Raw genomic sequence first — 15,919 nt, 5'->3', positions numbered from 1 at the left:
GCCGCTGCTCTCGGGCCGTTCTGTATCCGCTGGGCGGCACGGGTCCCGGCTTCCAGGCCGGAGTGCCCCCACGACGACGAGACGGCGCTCCTGTCCCGAGGGCTGCACATGAGATGCGGATTATAACAAAGCATCACTTCAACCACAAACAGAAAGCAGCCGCCTCCAGGATCCATTGCTACAGCATCTGACAGCTTGCAGCCATACCGCATAACAGCTTAGGACAGGAAGCGATCTCCTCTTACAAATTACAGGAGTTAATTTACATGGGGCAAACGCTTCCCGTTTTGTAGAGACCGGGGCGAGACCGCGAACGGCAGCGGCTGAGCACCTCGCTGCTCTCCAAAACCTTCCCGACGCGCTGGCGTTTCCCAGAGGGAGGAAAGCTGTGCCTCCCAGGGCACCCGCCAGGGTTGGGCTCAGCCAGAGCGGCAGGGAGCACGGCTGCGGTGCTGGACCCTAACGTGCGTTTGGGATGTTCCAAGGATCTTGTAGCTCAGCCCTCTGTGCAGAGGTTTTTTCCCCACTCAGTCATTTCATCCACGTCTGGCAGCTCAGCAATCCTCTGCCTGGGTAAAAATCTGCAAGGCTTTGACTGCGAACACAGACAGCAGTGAGAGCAAAAACATTAGAGGCAAATCTTTGGCTTTCAGTGAGTACAAGTACATATGCCACAACATTTGCCTTCCCAAAGTTAAATACAGATCGGTGCATCCTCAGTGCCTTGCAGCGAGCTTTGTGACTGAAATATCTTTTTCGAATCCAGCCTTGCTTCAGAGGAAACAGGCGATCAAATTTCTTTGCTGTCCTTTGATACGGATCCTTGCTGCAAATGACACTAGCAAGGAAAAAGAAATGGGAAAAGAAATGCACAACTATTAAGAAATAAAATAGTGAGTTTAATTTAGCCAGTTCCAACTAAATTCCCTGGGGGAAAAACAAAACAAAACAAAACAAAACAAAACTGTCATGGAAAACACAGAACACAAGTTTTTCTTTGACAGTTGGCAATAACAACTTTGTGAAAAGACAAGTGCAATATCTCTGCCTTTTCTGAAAACCAAAAGGTTCCATATGTTCTGAAAGTCCCCTTTGTCATTTTTACTGGTTGGGTTAATTTTGGAGGTCAGGACAGCAGAGGTCTGTGCTCTCTGATGTGAGCTAATGTCAGATGCCCACGTTGAAATGTTTTGCACATGAAGAAGCATCTGTAAAGAAAAACCCGAGTCTTCTTGGCATGATTCGAATTAGCCCATAAACCTGAAGAACCAAAAAAAACCCACCTTGTTATTATTTTGAAGAACATGAGCCCATCTTTCCCAGCAGCCTGACTTGGGCTTAAGAAAGAAGTAAGCAGAAACAATCCACCAAGAACACTCAGCCAGCCGTGATGGGGGAGCTGGCTGGACGGCACGGCTGAGTTTTTCTTAGCACTGAAATACTTTTTCCAAACCAATACCAAAAAAGGTTTGTTTCTAGGTCAAGACCTCAGCACTAAATTTTAACCAGGAGTTGACAGTCAAGTTTTAACACAGCCGTAAAATGGATTCACAGTAGAAGCTCAGGCATTCTTTTTCTAATTAGAAAACAGTCCCTGAGCCTCGTGCATTTAAAGGTGAAAGCTATTTTTGACATAAAAGTTAGCACGTAGTTCCTGTGTCACCCTTCAGTTGCTGTTCTGGAAGCTGTGAGTGAGAGATCAAGGATAAGCAGCAAGTATAAACATGATGCATTAAACAACAGGTAGAAAGGGACTTAGTTTAAGTTTTCCTCCGCCTGGCAATAATGCGAGGAGATGATTCATTTTTACACTTACTATTTATCCTAAGCAGCACTGATTAGAAGGTCCACATAAGCACGAGAAAAGAAACAGCTCTGAAAGACATTCACAAATGTGAAGTGCTTTTAATAGCTGCCTTTTGAAATACTGTTAAATCTGATTGTGAGATGGGCAGTCTAAGGCACCAAGGAAGCAAGGCAGTTTTAGGACCCTGCACCGAATGACTGTGGTCCGTCCTTCCAGAACTCGGCTCCCATATGGGGATCCTGGGCAGCAGGGTTAAAATGCTTTCAGAAACCTGGCTTTTCTTTAAATGCTAATTTTCCTTCTTTACTTGGTGGGAATCTAACAGCTCTGACTGTTTTCAGCAGTTTTCAAAATTCTTCTCGGTGACCATTTCTAAAATAAAAGCCAGCCAAGAGCGAAGAGAAATACAAAGGCTTATCGGCACCGTTAATGCCACGCGCTGATCCCCAGGAGGCCCTGCCCCTTTATGTAACATGGATTGTTTCAGCTCAGCTTATTGCTCTTTGGTGTTTTTTCTTTAGACACAGACATTAGATACCTCCTTCTGACTGAAACCCTTCTTCTGGCCCTTGTTGTGAGGGGGAAAATGCAATGGGAAGCAAAATTTAATTGCACTAAGAGAATAACAGTACCGTTTTTCTCTCTTGCCTGTGATCTACCTTTGAAGAAAAAAACAATTTACATCACTCAGGTATAATTTAATTCCCCAAAGGCAGGACACAGAAGGCCCACCCCTCATCTCTCCTCAGCCCAAACATCCCCTGACAGCTGTGGGCACTCCAAGCAAAGAAGAGATGGCCTCAGGAAGGCCACTGGCACAGCCTGACGGCAGCTTTGGCAGCCGTGCTGCAGTACTTACTTCCTGCTGGCCCACCTTCCCGGAAGCATCCAGCCAGCACCAAAGCATCACCGCAGCTCTCCGTGCACAGAGGTGAGTTTTCGTGTCACTGAGCTGACTGCTCTGCCCTTCCGCAGCACAAATCCTTCCAAAGCAAAATTCAGTTTTGTAAAACTACCGGTCAGTGCTAAGCCATCACCCTAACACCGAATGCTCATAAAAACGTCAGGAGGAAAAAAAACAGAACCCTTTTGAACCACTTGCAATTGGAGACCCGAATGGAACTTGATGTGAAAAAACCAACTCAAACCTACAGAAGCGATCTGCTTCCTTGGGCGTTGGACAAGATCCAGCTTAAAAGTTTCCGTGAAATAAACTAGGCTAAGCACATCAGCTGCACAGAAACACTCGGTGTAACGGGAGCATCTGTTCTTCACATCTATGGTTTGCTGAGAGCCTTCATTTCCCATGGCTGAGGGGACACGAGTTGCCACACCAATCGCTGGCGCTGCTGTGGCCACGCGTGCCTCCCACCTGCAGCCGGCCTCGCTGCCGTCGGCGCTGCGGATGAACCATTCTCACATGGCAGCGTGCACAGGGCACAAACTACTTGACCAGGCAGCCCCGGGTTGTCAGAAAACAGCTTAATGTATTTCGTATGATGGCATTACAGGTGAAATTAATGTCTGCGTTGAGACAGCTGAGGAGCACACCTCGGAACCATTTATGCACAGTACAAAGCAAATGTTTACCCAAGTACGAATGAAACAGGTTGACAATTAGCTAATGCAGCTTTGTGGACATAAACCAGGTACATTTGAGCAGAACCAACATAAAATAAAAAGGAAACAGCCCTTTTCCTATCCAGTGCTAAGAGCAGCACGGTGAGTGGTCAGGGAAGTCTCTGGTACACTGAAAAATTTCCGTGCCAGTGCTTAATGTGTTTATTCTACTGCTACTCTGCCGGGATAAAAATAACACCAGCAGGGCACGCTGGCAGGACGATGGATCCCCTGTCAATACTACAGTAATTGACAACATACAATTAAGTCTCACACCTGTTTATTGTAAGTAATTCATAGATAACCACTTCTCGTACACATTTTCACATTGGCTTTTAATGCTTTTGTTTTTCAAGCTCAGGGACACCCAAACTTCATCTAAGGGTCATCTCTGCAGTTTACCCAGATCCAGAATGCCATACCTACTACGTAAAACTGGTGCAAGTTGGTATCACTGAGGTGGGTAACAGAGATGGCTTGGAAACTACACAACCCAACATGCAACGCCCGTCAGCACGGGCTGCTCTACGCTAAGGGAGGAAGATTTTTTGCTGGGGTGCATTCAACTCACATGCCTCATGTTGGCCGTATCAGCCTAAGTCATGCAGCTGTCTGCACGCAACGCTCTACACAGTGCAAAAACGAAGACGTCTATACATCTGGAGTAAGAACAGTGGTAACAAAGTCATAGCTACATATTCTTCTCTACATTTTTGTTTATTGAGACAAACTAATTAAAAGGCACAAACATAGGGCATATGTTTACATGGACATTATAACAAACATATACATTAAAAGTGTAGGAATGTGTTTCCTTTCTGCTAAACAGAAAGTTCCTAAGCTTTTATATATACAAAAGTTGTACAATTTGATGTCCTAAAGTACAAAAGATCATTTATAAAATTATTTTACACTAAGCTCTATTTTTTTTTTGTTGTTTTTGTTTACTATGTAGTCCAAGCCCCTAGAACAGTTTCACGTAATGATACAGATACCTGTCACCTGACCCAGAAGTCTGGCAATCTCTGCTTGTACTGACACGGCAGGGTAGGAACGGAAGCAGTCCATTTTGACTAGTCAGTCCTGCTAGCACTCTGTGAAAATGCGCACACGCTAATCTCCATAGCTTTCAGCTTCATTAAAATAAAAACATCTCAACTCATTATTATTTTTCTTTTTAATGTAGAGTCTTGGTTTTAGGGTGGGGTTTTTTTGTGTTTTTTTTTTAAACAAAGTTTTAAAAATGTGAATATGTGACATGATAGTCTAAAAAGTATATCTGTTTCCCTAGATTTTGCTTTCTACGTTATGTACAGATAAACAGGTTAAGAAATAAAAAGCACATGTAGCTTAAACATGTGTGACCATTTGTAGAGTAGTTCTGGGCAAGACAGTTCAGGCCATCACCCCAGAACCCCCACAAATTGATAGAAATGTGTTAACACAATAGAAGAATAACGTAAAAATGATGATGTTTGCAAATATTTACAAAGTTGAACAGATTTGCACAACACTTGATTAAGAAATAGGGGAGAAATTAAAAGACGCTCTCTGCTTGTCCTGACGGGGCATCCTACCTAGTTAGTGGTTAGAATAAAAACTGTATACAATTTAATATAAGACAAAACTTCTAGTGAACAACTAACACGTCTGTCCCCTGCTGTAACACCAGCAGGTTCTGATTGGGAGGCAGAGGGCATAAAAATCACACCCAGTGCCTCCAGAATCTTCCAGCTTAAAGCAATGTTTCTTAAGTTTCAAAGCACTCCTTTTGCTCCTAGGTAAGAGTCCCATAGGGGTCTGACTGTTCAGAGACCATGTTTACATACATTTCGACTCCTCTTCTGTCAGCCTCGGCTGTTTCTCGCCAAACAATAACAGTTTGTTTTTTTTAAAAATGTTGACTACAATGCTATATTCCCTTAGGGTAATATGTTGGGTAATATTTACATCTCCAAATATCAGGTCACAATCCCTATTATATGTTGAAGTTAGAATGATAAGTTATCATATGCTTTGCATATCAGAGCTGGTATCACCTTTCCCATAGGGAATGCTGCCTGAAATTATCATATTCCCAAAGGTAAAATGCATATTTCATCCAAAATGCATTTTTTTTTAATAAATGACAACATTGTAATTCATTTACTCATTAAAAAAAAAGAAAAAAAAACGAAAACAAAACAAAACAAAAAAAAAACCATTAACACAGACAAAGATTCTACACTAGCCCAAAAAAACGGACCTAAGGACTGGCAAGTTACATTTAGCCATCTGCCCTCTTAAAGATACAAAGGGGGTCTTTGCTAGTGTTTAGATTAAAATAATTTTCTAAGTTATTCGGGGGATAAAACATAAAACTGGTTTTCAATGACTTCCTTAAAAAAAACAACAACAACAACAACAAAAAACCTCTGGCAAATACGTATCTGCTCTAATTCGTCATCAGTCAGCTAAAAGGTAAAACTCACGTTAAATGAAGTGCTCCAGTGAAACTCAAGATTGAACCACACGAGCCAAATCAACAGGGGAAGATGCTACTACGCTCTCTGATGGTGCGTTACCGCGGTGCCTTAGATTGAATTTATTATTAACTTAAAAAAAAAGGGGGGGGAGGGGAAAGAAAAACAAAAAACAAACAAAACCAAAACAAAACAAGCAAACAAACCCCAAAAAAGAACTGCTGGTAAGGATTCCATTTTAATCCTTTTAATACTGTTGAGAAATTCTTTACCAGGGAGGAGACGTGGGCAAGGCCTGGGGCAGGAAAGGCATGCTCTCTACTGGTCTCATTGCTATGTTTAAGGGACCAGCTAACGTCATCGGTGTGGGGAGGTTCATGGGAGACGTGATAGTGACTGGGTGTGCTATATTCACTGGAGCCGTTACTGGGGTGGGAAGATTGACTGGTGTGGTGAGCGTTAATGGAGATGTCATGGATAATGGACTTGTTATAGTTACAGGATGCCCTAGGTTCATCGGACTGGATATATTAACTGCACTTGATACATTTACTGGACTTCTCATGCTCATTGCAGCTGCCACTGTGACTGGGTTTGTGATAGTCCCAGAAGCCACAGAGGACGTTATATTGAATGGAGTAGTAAGAGTCACAGGCGTAGTAGCAGCAGTGGAGGTTTGGCACAAGTTAGCAGCTTCTAAAAATGAGACATAAAAAGACAAAAAGTTTTTAACACATAAAAAACCATGGACGAGATCTAAAAACAAAAACAAAAACAAAAATCAAACAAGTACAAAGGTACAAATTCTGGAATCATTTTCTGTTAGGAATTATTATTAAGTTAAATCTGTTAACATTCGATAGCCTACGAGAAATACAAACTCTCATGCAGTTCATTTGAATTCAGTATTCTTTCCCGGGAAATCAAACGAGGTTGTCTTATCAAGAGGGTTTCGATGTTCATAAAAACAGTATCGTACAATCAAAAAATCCTCCCGAGAGGAACATTGTAAATAGAGGAGAGAGTGTACATACCGAATGGTACGTACTCTATAGCCTTCTCAAAGGTGAACTGACATTCTGTGAAGGTTTTAAAAAGTCGTTATTAGGGACTGATAAGCACAGCTCATTGCAATATTTACCTGCTTACTTCACACTTAATTATTTCTATTAAGCTGTTCCACCGACCGCGGCGCTCCTACTGAGCGATTTCCAAGGCTCCCCAGTCCGGACAGCCTCCAACCCCACCGCCTCTCACACAAAGCTACCGCCCCGCACCAAGCTCTGCGTTACTCGGTCTTGCAGCAAGCAGGAATTAAGCGGCAGACAAGGAAGAGCCAGAGCCTGTGCCCGCTGCTGGGCACTGCCGGGCTGCCGCGGGGATCGCTGGGCATCAGCACCACCTGCCGGCTGCCCACACTGGGAGGCTCCAAAAACAGAAGCGGGCTGATGGCCGTGGGTGAAGGAAGGGGGTGGCTGCTAGAGAAACCGACAAAAATATATTCTAGGTCAAGGTTACAGCACGTCTAAGTCGTGTCTTATTCCACATTTGTAGGGTAGGACACCAAGCTCAGTCTACACCCACGTGTCAGGAGGTAAGCCAGGAGCAAAGAGTCCACTGCTGCCACTCGGGCAATACAAATGTACCAAGACAGAGTTAACTTTGAAAGCAACATTAGCCCCATTCAAGGGTTACTGTTGGTTCTTCAAAGTCCATATCTAGGAGGAGTGGGAGGGAAGGGAAAGAGTAAAAAAAAAAAGTGAAAATAAAATAGTACTAGACTAAAAAGATCCCATATATTGTAAAGCCAACACAACAGGTGGCACCAGCGCAGGAGAACCGGCGTGAGAAGAGCAGCACATAGGCATGGCACTGGCTGGCCTAGCTTCGCCCTCCAAGCGCAGTAACACACAAACAGCCCACCCACGTCCCTTCCCCAGTTCAGTTAATTAAATGACTGTCATCCATTCCACGACATTTCTCCCCGCCCCCCTCCCTCACCCACCAGTCCGTCCAAAAGCAGATTCTGTTACAGCATACACACAATGGCAGTAAGAAAGGGAGGGAACGGGAAACGGGAACAAGCAGAAAAAGGTTACTCAGATTTTCTAAATTCAGCACCCCTTTGCTTTATCCACTTGGTGGCCTGATCATATTTAATGTCTGCTATTGCTACATTTTAACACGAACAGGCTGTTTCTAAACTTTCAAATCACAGGATTCAATTCAATTGAAATAGCAGAAGGAGAAAGGAGCTAGCAGCCTAATACACAAATATGACCTAGAAAAGAGTGAGGAAACTGAAAGGGAGTTTAGGAGAAAAAGGGGAAAAAAAGTGAGTTGAGAACACTTATTACTAAAAACAGACAGTGAGAAGCAGTAAGTGGTCACTAGGAATTTCTTCTAAAACGTGTAATCTACAAGAGTCAGTGACAGGCATTAGAAAGCAAACTGATGCAAAAAGAATAAGCTAGCGGTAGCAGGAAGCTTTAAACTATTGTACACCAAACAAGACACTAAGCTGAAGCAATCTATTCTCTACAAAGCTGACGCACTGACCAACAAAAGGAAGCTATTCAACTTTGGTGACAGTAGGACAGGCACGTGTAAGCTGGGTGCTAGCAATAATGAAAAGCACTTTCACATATAAGTTAATTTTGTAATTAAAAAAAAAAAAAGAGATGGAAGAGTAAAGTTCCACAAGTTTCGGAAAACTTCATGCAATACAATCAAGTTACAGATAAAGTGAATTGCGTAAGTCAGGAGAGAAAGGCTGGAAGGAACACAGAAAGCATTCACATGCAAGCTGATGATGCAAAGACAGAGGTGTTGTATGTGTGTATATATATACACATAAATATATATATGCACACAAGTTAACAACTGGTAAATATACATAAACACAGCTCAAAACCACATGCAAGTCGAAAAACACACTCTTGCCTTGGAGCAGATACAAACATCCCTTTATAATTGATGACTGCTACATACACATTGAATCACAGAGACCAACGGGAAGCAAGCAATAAAGAGATCCTTTACGAGCTTAATTTTGGTGATGACATCCTCCTGCTCATTTTCAGCTATACCTTCTAGCTTCTGAGAATGACTTTCCATCTACCACTCTTTTCTGACTCCTTAAACTCCCCACATAACCATAAACTCAATTATCTTATAAAACCAAGATGGTAAGTATGGTTCCATTTTACCTTTCTTCCTTGCTTTGACGGCCTCTTCCCACAATCTCAAGGTCTCTACCTGCTTTCCAGGCCAACTTGTTACATGCTGCTGCTGCTGCTGCTGCTGCTGCTGTTGTTGCTGTTGCTGCTGCTGCTGCTGCTGTTGTTGCTGTTGTTGTTGCTGCTGCTGCTGTTGCTGCTGCTGCTGCTGCTTCTGATTGCTGGTCTCTTCACTCATGCATGCTATGCCAATTAAGTAAGAACACAAATTCACCTTGAAAATTTACTCTGTTTTCTGCTGAGATGACAAAGGCTTCTTCCAAAAAGAGTGTGGAATCTCGCAGGATTCCAGCAGCAAAAAATCACAGAGGTGCTTAAAACCATGTAATTAGTTCTGTGTTTTATACAACTACTTTTCCAATGTTTAAAACACAATGCAAATCAAGAACATCTGCTTTCTCTGCCAAAAACAAACCTCCTTTCTCATTATTTTATTTGTATTTTAGAAAGACTGAAATAAAAGACCACAGTCTCTAGAACTCAAAAGCTGGTTAGCAGATTCCACTTTTTTTAAACCTCAGTTCCATTTTTTTTCCTAAAGGCCTTTTTACTTTTTCTTCCAAGCATGACTTCAAATTTTCAGTTTACCTTTGCATCACAGAACAGCACATTACTTCCCCCTGGCCACATTACAGCTCATCATTTCCACCTCCACCAACTGCCGTAAAATGCCTCAGATGAACTGGCTTAGCACCACCGAGTTGACTTACAAAGCCAGAGCTGTAACCCTACACCTCAAAAAATATCTCACATCCAAATTTCCAAGCTCAACAATCAGGCATTTTAGACATTCCCAGCAGCACAGTCTAGCAGCAAACCAACTCCACATATGCCAATTTCTTGAGCTACAGAAGAACCTGTTATGAAATATCTATTTTTAATAGGTGCGAATACCCACAGAGACGGGTATGTTCTTGCATTTTAATGTAATCAAAGGCAATTCCCTTGGCAAACACATTGGTATTAGAAATGCTTTTAAAACGTTCACCTACTTTTATTGATGCCTTGTTTACAGGTATTACAGTTGATACTTTGGCTCTGCCCGTGTGTCTTTAAGTGGCTGGTGATATATGCTGCACTCAGAAGTTTACCACAGATATTACACGATACCTTTCCTTCATGGCGCACCATGTGTGTCCGCAGTCTGTCTTTGGTGGCAAAGGCAGCAGTGCACGTCTATATGAAGGACAACAGTTAGACTCAAAGTGCAGACCGGATCGTTAGGTATGAATTGCATGCCCCCTGCAAACCTATTCCACTTCCCACGTGCCAGAGGTGTCTCAGGCGTACTGACTACCTCAAGTTTTGCCTACATTTATGGAGAGACCAAAATCAAACTGCTGAGCCGAGCTCAGCGTTACCCGGGAGCTTCATGGAAGCTGGCTTCAGAGATGACTAGGACAAAAATTGTGCTCTCCACTATCTGAGCTGTCCTAAAGTAGTGGGCTGCCTTACCTAACAAAGCAAGAGGTGACTTACAGAAACCCACCTACCACAGGCACCGTTGGTACCCGATACCATTCTACTATACAAAGGTGAAGTGTTCAGTTACTTCTGTCTCCAACCAAATCAGAAGAGGGAAACAAAACCTTCTCCTAAAGCCATTCTTTTTACACAAAACTTTCATATATACGATGAGTCACTAAAACACAGGTTGGAACATGCAGATATATTCCAAGCAAAACAGCTAATTGTTCAAAAGTATTCAGGTTATTTCTCTGACACTAACTCATCAACTTAGGGCAACGTGCTTTCATGTTCCAGCAAAACAACACATCCAGAATCAACTATTCCAATGCATTTTTAAGGGATATACTGAGAAACACATTGCACACATGACTGCAGTAACGAGCACTGAGCTGAGGACATGCTACAGTCCTCCTGCTAAGCTGAGCGCACCATGAAACAACTCTGTTGTTCTGCAGCAAAGCAAGAAGCCTCTCATCTTCCTGCGGGAGCAGCTCCTGCAGCCTTTCAAACTGCTGCCACGCAGCTGCTAAGTAGTGCAGATGAGACTCTATTCCCAAACTTGCATTCCACAGAAATGTCCAAGAGCAAATGCGGTTCTGCAACGATTACTCCCCTGAGATTCTAACTATACAACGAAATATTGTTCTTAATAAATAATGGTAGCCCTTACTTGGCATTTGAAGGGTCTCTCTGTTGAATGAACATGTTTAACGTGACAGCTTAAATGATCAGGCCTGCAAAAAGAGAGAAAGAGAAAAGAAAACGCGTACTGTTACAAATACATAGCAATGACACCTGAGCAGCATGCTGCCAGCCCTCTGCAGCCCACGCCCCCTACCTACACGCTGACTGCTAGATGGAGTAACGCAGAGGAGCCCCAGCCTGCGGTGAAAAACTTACTTCTTCTTACACACCTGGAAAGGGCAGCACCTCGTGTAAAGGTGACAGACCGACAGCCCTACGGCCTTGCTGAGGGCAGGGTGACAGCCTGCTGTGCCCGACGGCTGAGCGTGGCTCTGCGAGCACCACCAGCAGCACCGACGTATCCAAGGTGAGGAAACCACTTCAAAACATCCTTGCTAAAAGCGACTGCTCGCTGCCCGCCTGTGCCCCGGAGCTGAGCACGGCTCTTTATCCCCCCACCCCTCTCCCACCCCTCGCTACGACAGCTTAACCCCTCTTGGTTATGAAAAGCCAATACTTGAGCTCGCCTGGGATTTTCTACATGGTACCTCGAGAAGCCTTTTCCACAAACACCACAGGTGTACGGTTTCGTGATGCCACCTTCGTGAGACCTCACGTGGTAGGTCATGCGATCCTTTCTTTTGAAGCGCTGATTGCAAATCGGACATTCGAAGGGTTTTTCATCTGAGTGGGACAGCTTGTGCCGGTTGAGGTGGTACACGTCCCTGAAGGCCTTCCCGCACATCTCGCAGGCGTGGTTCTTCTTGACGGGCTTGCTGGGCTTCTTCACCGTCTGCGTCACAGCCATGGCCGTGGCACCGGCGCTGCTGCTGGGGTTGGTGGCGGAGGAAGACGTGGTGACCGTGGACAGGATGCCGGCGATGGTGGACACCAAGGAGCTTCGGCTGTTGTCACCGGCGATGGTGGAGATAAGGGGCACCATTGTGGTGGGAGTTTTCTTTGGCCGTGACACCAATTTTATCCCTGTGTGGCAGGACTCGTGGCGCCTCAAATGGTAGCTGTCCCTGAAAGCCTTGCTGCAGTAAGTGCACACAAAGGAGGTTTTAGGTTTTTCCTTTTTAATCCCAACAATAGCATCCTTTAATGTTTCTGGTGCGGGCTGAGGTTTCTGCGTTATTGGTAAGGGCAGAATCGGCTTCTGATCAGGTGGCTCTACTGCAGAGCTCAGGAGAGGCAACAAGCTGTTCTGCGCTGCCTGCTGTTGGTGATGGGAGGCTTCGTGTGCCTAAAACCAAACAGTCACGCTTAAGTTCCCGGGAGGGACGCTCCCTTTGACACGGTGAGAACATTTACACACTACAGGAAAGCAAATGTTAGACCGAAGGCCATGGAAGTGCCAACTGGAGAAGGTTACGTAAGTTTGGTTTCAAACAGGGTAACTCACACACGCTTCAAATGCACACACAGCGCGGAGTCTGCGGTGAGGAAGTGCAGCAAGGCACACACCGTAGCAATCAAATCATTATTAAGTTTCCGGAGGGCAACATTTCTTACGGAAAACAACGAGGCGCCCGTCAGATCTTTTACTGCCGTATCGCTTGATCTTTACATAGCAGGTAACTCGTTTTACTAACGATCGTATCAGGTGCCCCAGCAGGACTTTCTGAGCGCACCGTCGCAGTTGCAAAATCCCGCCCCACCTTTCCACTTACACCCAGCTCGCTGCACGCCGGGGATTCGGCTGCAGCTGCCCGGAGCTGAGCTGCGATAACCCATCCTGTTCAAACAACGCGTTCGTTCCAGCGTGGAGCACCGCAACCACAGCAACCCAACCCGCAGCTGCACTGCTGCACTCAGCAGCGCCCGCATGCTGCCCGACGCTCTGCACAGCTGGGGACTGCACAGAGCATGGGCAGGGGAAGAGTTCGAGGCTGACCGAAAGCAGCGCCCGATGGCCGAGAGGGACAGAAGGGCTGGGAGAAGCTCTGGGAAGGCAGAAGGGTGCTGGCACCGTGCCATGGCAGGCGGCCCTTGGCCGAGCGGCAGCCCCTGGACACCGAGCGCTGTTCGTTCTAAGGCAGAAAACACCGACATCAAACCTCACCCGTCAGATGGGGACAAAACCCGAGCAGATACAAACTTAAAGTGGTTTAGAAACCACACAGAGCAATTCAGTCTAATGGAGCATTAAAATAAATCACTCTAGCACCTTAAGCCAGTTTAAGCGCATCTGTATTCAAGATGCATCTCGGTCTGATCAGAGCAGTTTCAGATCAGCCTGGGCATTAGTGCCGTTTGCCCAGTGTGAAGGCAAGCCTGGGGAACTCACACTCGGTGTGAGCTCAGTGCCACAGCCCTCAGGGCCACAGGGGCTCCTTCCCTACAGCTTTCTCCCCAAAGCAACACGCAATGCTTTCACCACTCAAAGCTGGACACTGCAGCCCTCATGCATCTGCTTCTGTTTGGCGGCGGACAGACAGCTTTACAAAGCACAGCCTGGCTAATGCTCTCAGTACACAAGTCAAACTCATGGTGCCCTCACAAGAAGGCAGCGTTTCTAGAAGCACACCGTGCCCCTCGCGGGGACCCCCTCGCAGGCAGCACTTCCCAGCAGCAGCTCTCAGCCCCGCACACCCCTGCTCTGCTCCCTGCTCCACTCACATCTCGCAGCGCGGGGCAGACGGCCTTTGGATAAAAGCCATCAGTGGACACAAACACCGAGCCACGTGGGAAGGAATACGTGCTCTGTAACACTCCGTGCCTATCTGACAGGAAAATAGTTTGCGGGTTTGCTGTGATAACAGGAGAGCAAACTTGCAGGAAGGAGCCAGCACAGCCCTGCGGCCGTGAGGAGCGCGGGATGCACCGGGTGCCCGCATGTCACCGCTGCAGCACTGCAAACAGCAGCAGCAGGGCTGTGTGCAGAAGGGATGAGCACAGAGCAGAGCACAGGGCTGTCCTGGTGGCTGTGCTGCCAAACCAACACCGCACACATCCTCCTCACCTCAGGCTCCTGCCCGAGCCGAGCTGCTGCCAGGAACTTCCACTACGGCTGTGCAATGGGACACCTCCGTTGCATTAAAAAAGATAGGAACAACACGCTTCAAAAGCACGATATTAAGCAAACTGCGTACTCAAATACAATTTTAATTTGGGGAAAAAAAACAACCAACTGACACATTTTACAGCCAACTTTAAATAAGCATTCGACAATGTTGTTAACTGCAGCAGGAGACACTTAAGAGCACCTAAGGATAGCTCCCGAGATACGGTTTCAAAGGCAGAGCTAGCAGATCGGATAATAGGAGCCCAAATCCTTTGGACTGGGTTCAAATTCGCGCAGTTTATGGTTATTTTTAAGCCTTACAATATCATCAGCACTCAGAGGCACCGAGGCACTCCTTCCCACCGAAGGGACACAGTCGCTGGCCACAGACCAATGTATATTCATAAGGCTGCGTGCTGCGGGGCCGCCGCTTACGTAAGGGCTGACGGCCGGGTGAGCAGCAGTGCTTCTTTCCATGCAGCCCCCAGCACGCAGCACTGCCCTACAGCACTGCCCTACACAGCACCGTCCCTCGCTCGCCCTTAGGGCCATCCTAAAAGAAGCAGTCTGTACCCTGCTGCTCGAAAAGGGACACAGCACCTGCTGCTCAGAGGCCTCTCACACGGCTGTGCTGCGCTGGCACAGAGCTCTTCACTCTTCCTAACGTTCAGCGCTGCTGTTCCGACTGCCTGGGACAGCTCTGGGCAGAACAGCCCCGTTCTATCAGGAAGTCCTCCTTTCCGGGGGGACAGCAAACAAACAATCTCTGTGACAGAGGGCTGCAAGACGCGGCACTACGAACTTCCAGCGCCAGAGGCGAAGAGATTTTTGTGCTCAAGCCTTAATGTGAGAGCAACAAATTAGCGTGAGTCATATCTCGCATACCCTGTTTGATGGATGAGTCCTCCAACAAGAGCAGATACAACTTTCGCTTTCCGGGCTGATACTCAGAGTGGGTTTCAAAATCACAAGGACGGCTCATTCCACACCATAACCATCGCTTCAGGCAGCCACGGCTGCCCAGAGCAGCCACAGCTCCGACTGGGAAGAGCTGCTCCCCAGCACAGCCCTGCCGACACACTGCAACCTCCTCTAGAAACATTTTGCTACAAGTTACAGCTGTAAACTAACTTGCATTCTACATTGAACTTTCCCTTAGAAATCCAAAAAGCACGTGAATAAAAGCCCCCCAAAAGAATTGGTGGACGTTTGTTCTGTTGTGCTTGTTACTGAAGCCCTAGCAGGGAGGGGGTTAAAATGTACTTTCTGTCACTCATTTGAGCCAATGTGCTGGGGAGAGCAGAAAGAAGGAATGCTTAAGGACGGAGAGAAGAAAAGAACGGAAAGCAGAGGAGTACTTTGTGATGCTCGTCTTTGCGAGGCCCATTAGGATGCTCACATCCAAGTCCTCGGCTTTAACAAAACGACTCCAGAAACGATACTCGGCATTTATTAAGAGGTTGGAAAGCTTTATTATTCGGGGGAAAGATAAAAGTATCGGAGGAAAACTCCCACGCCAAAGTCGGCTGAGGACGCTTCCAGGCCATCCATCAGCGGGCGCGCCGGGCAGGCGGACTGCCGGCTCTTACCTACGGCAGCAAAACCCTCCGCTACATCACAGCGCGTCGCC

General features: G+C 46.1%; 1 protein-coding gene across 1 annotated transcript; it reads right to left on the bottom strand.

The window, feature by feature from the left end:
- Positions 1-3,690: 3,690 nt before the first annotated feature.
- VEZF1 (vascular endothelial zinc finger 1) lies at positions 3,691-13,112 on the bottom strand. The gene is made up of 7 exons (XM_010722143.2): positions 13,077-13,112; positions 11,831-12,528; positions 11,269-11,332; positions 10,121-10,304; positions 9,099-9,311; positions 6,924-6,968; positions 3,691-6,585 (listed from the first exon to the last, which is right to left on the bottom strand). Exons 1-7 carry the CDS (start codon positions 13,110-13,112, stop codon positions 6,158-6,160), a joined length of 1,668 nt encoding a protein of 555 aa, XP_010720445.1. The 3' UTR covers positions 3,691-6,157.
- Between the last annotated feature and the right edge of the window lie 2,807 nt (positions 13,113-15,919).

The sequence above is a fragment of the Meleagris gallopavo genome, chromosome 21 (assembly GCF_000146605.3).
Source record: "Meleagris gallopavo isolate NT-WF06-2002-E0010 breed Aviagen turkey brand Nicholas breeding stock chromosome 21, Turkey_5.1, whole genome shotgun sequence".
NCBI lineage: Eukaryota > Metazoa > Chordata > Aves > Galliformes > Phasianidae > Meleagris > Meleagris gallopavo.
Note: the sequence above shows the minus strand (reverse complement) of the source record. Positions and strands in the feature narration are given on the sequence as shown.

Coding starts and splice junctions, on each gene's coding strand:
- VEZF1 (XM_010722143.2), bottom strand. CDS start 13,112: ATGCGGGCGCTGCTGAGTGCAGCAGTGCAGCTGCGG. Junction 11,333..11,830: donor TGTGGAAAAGGCTTCTCGAG/GTACCATGTAGA, acceptor CTCTTTTTGCAG/GCCTGATCATTTAAGCTGTC. Junction 9,312..10,120: donor TAAACAAGGCATCAATAAAA/GTAGGTGAACGT, acceptor TAATTGGCATAG/CATGCATGAGTGAAGAGACC.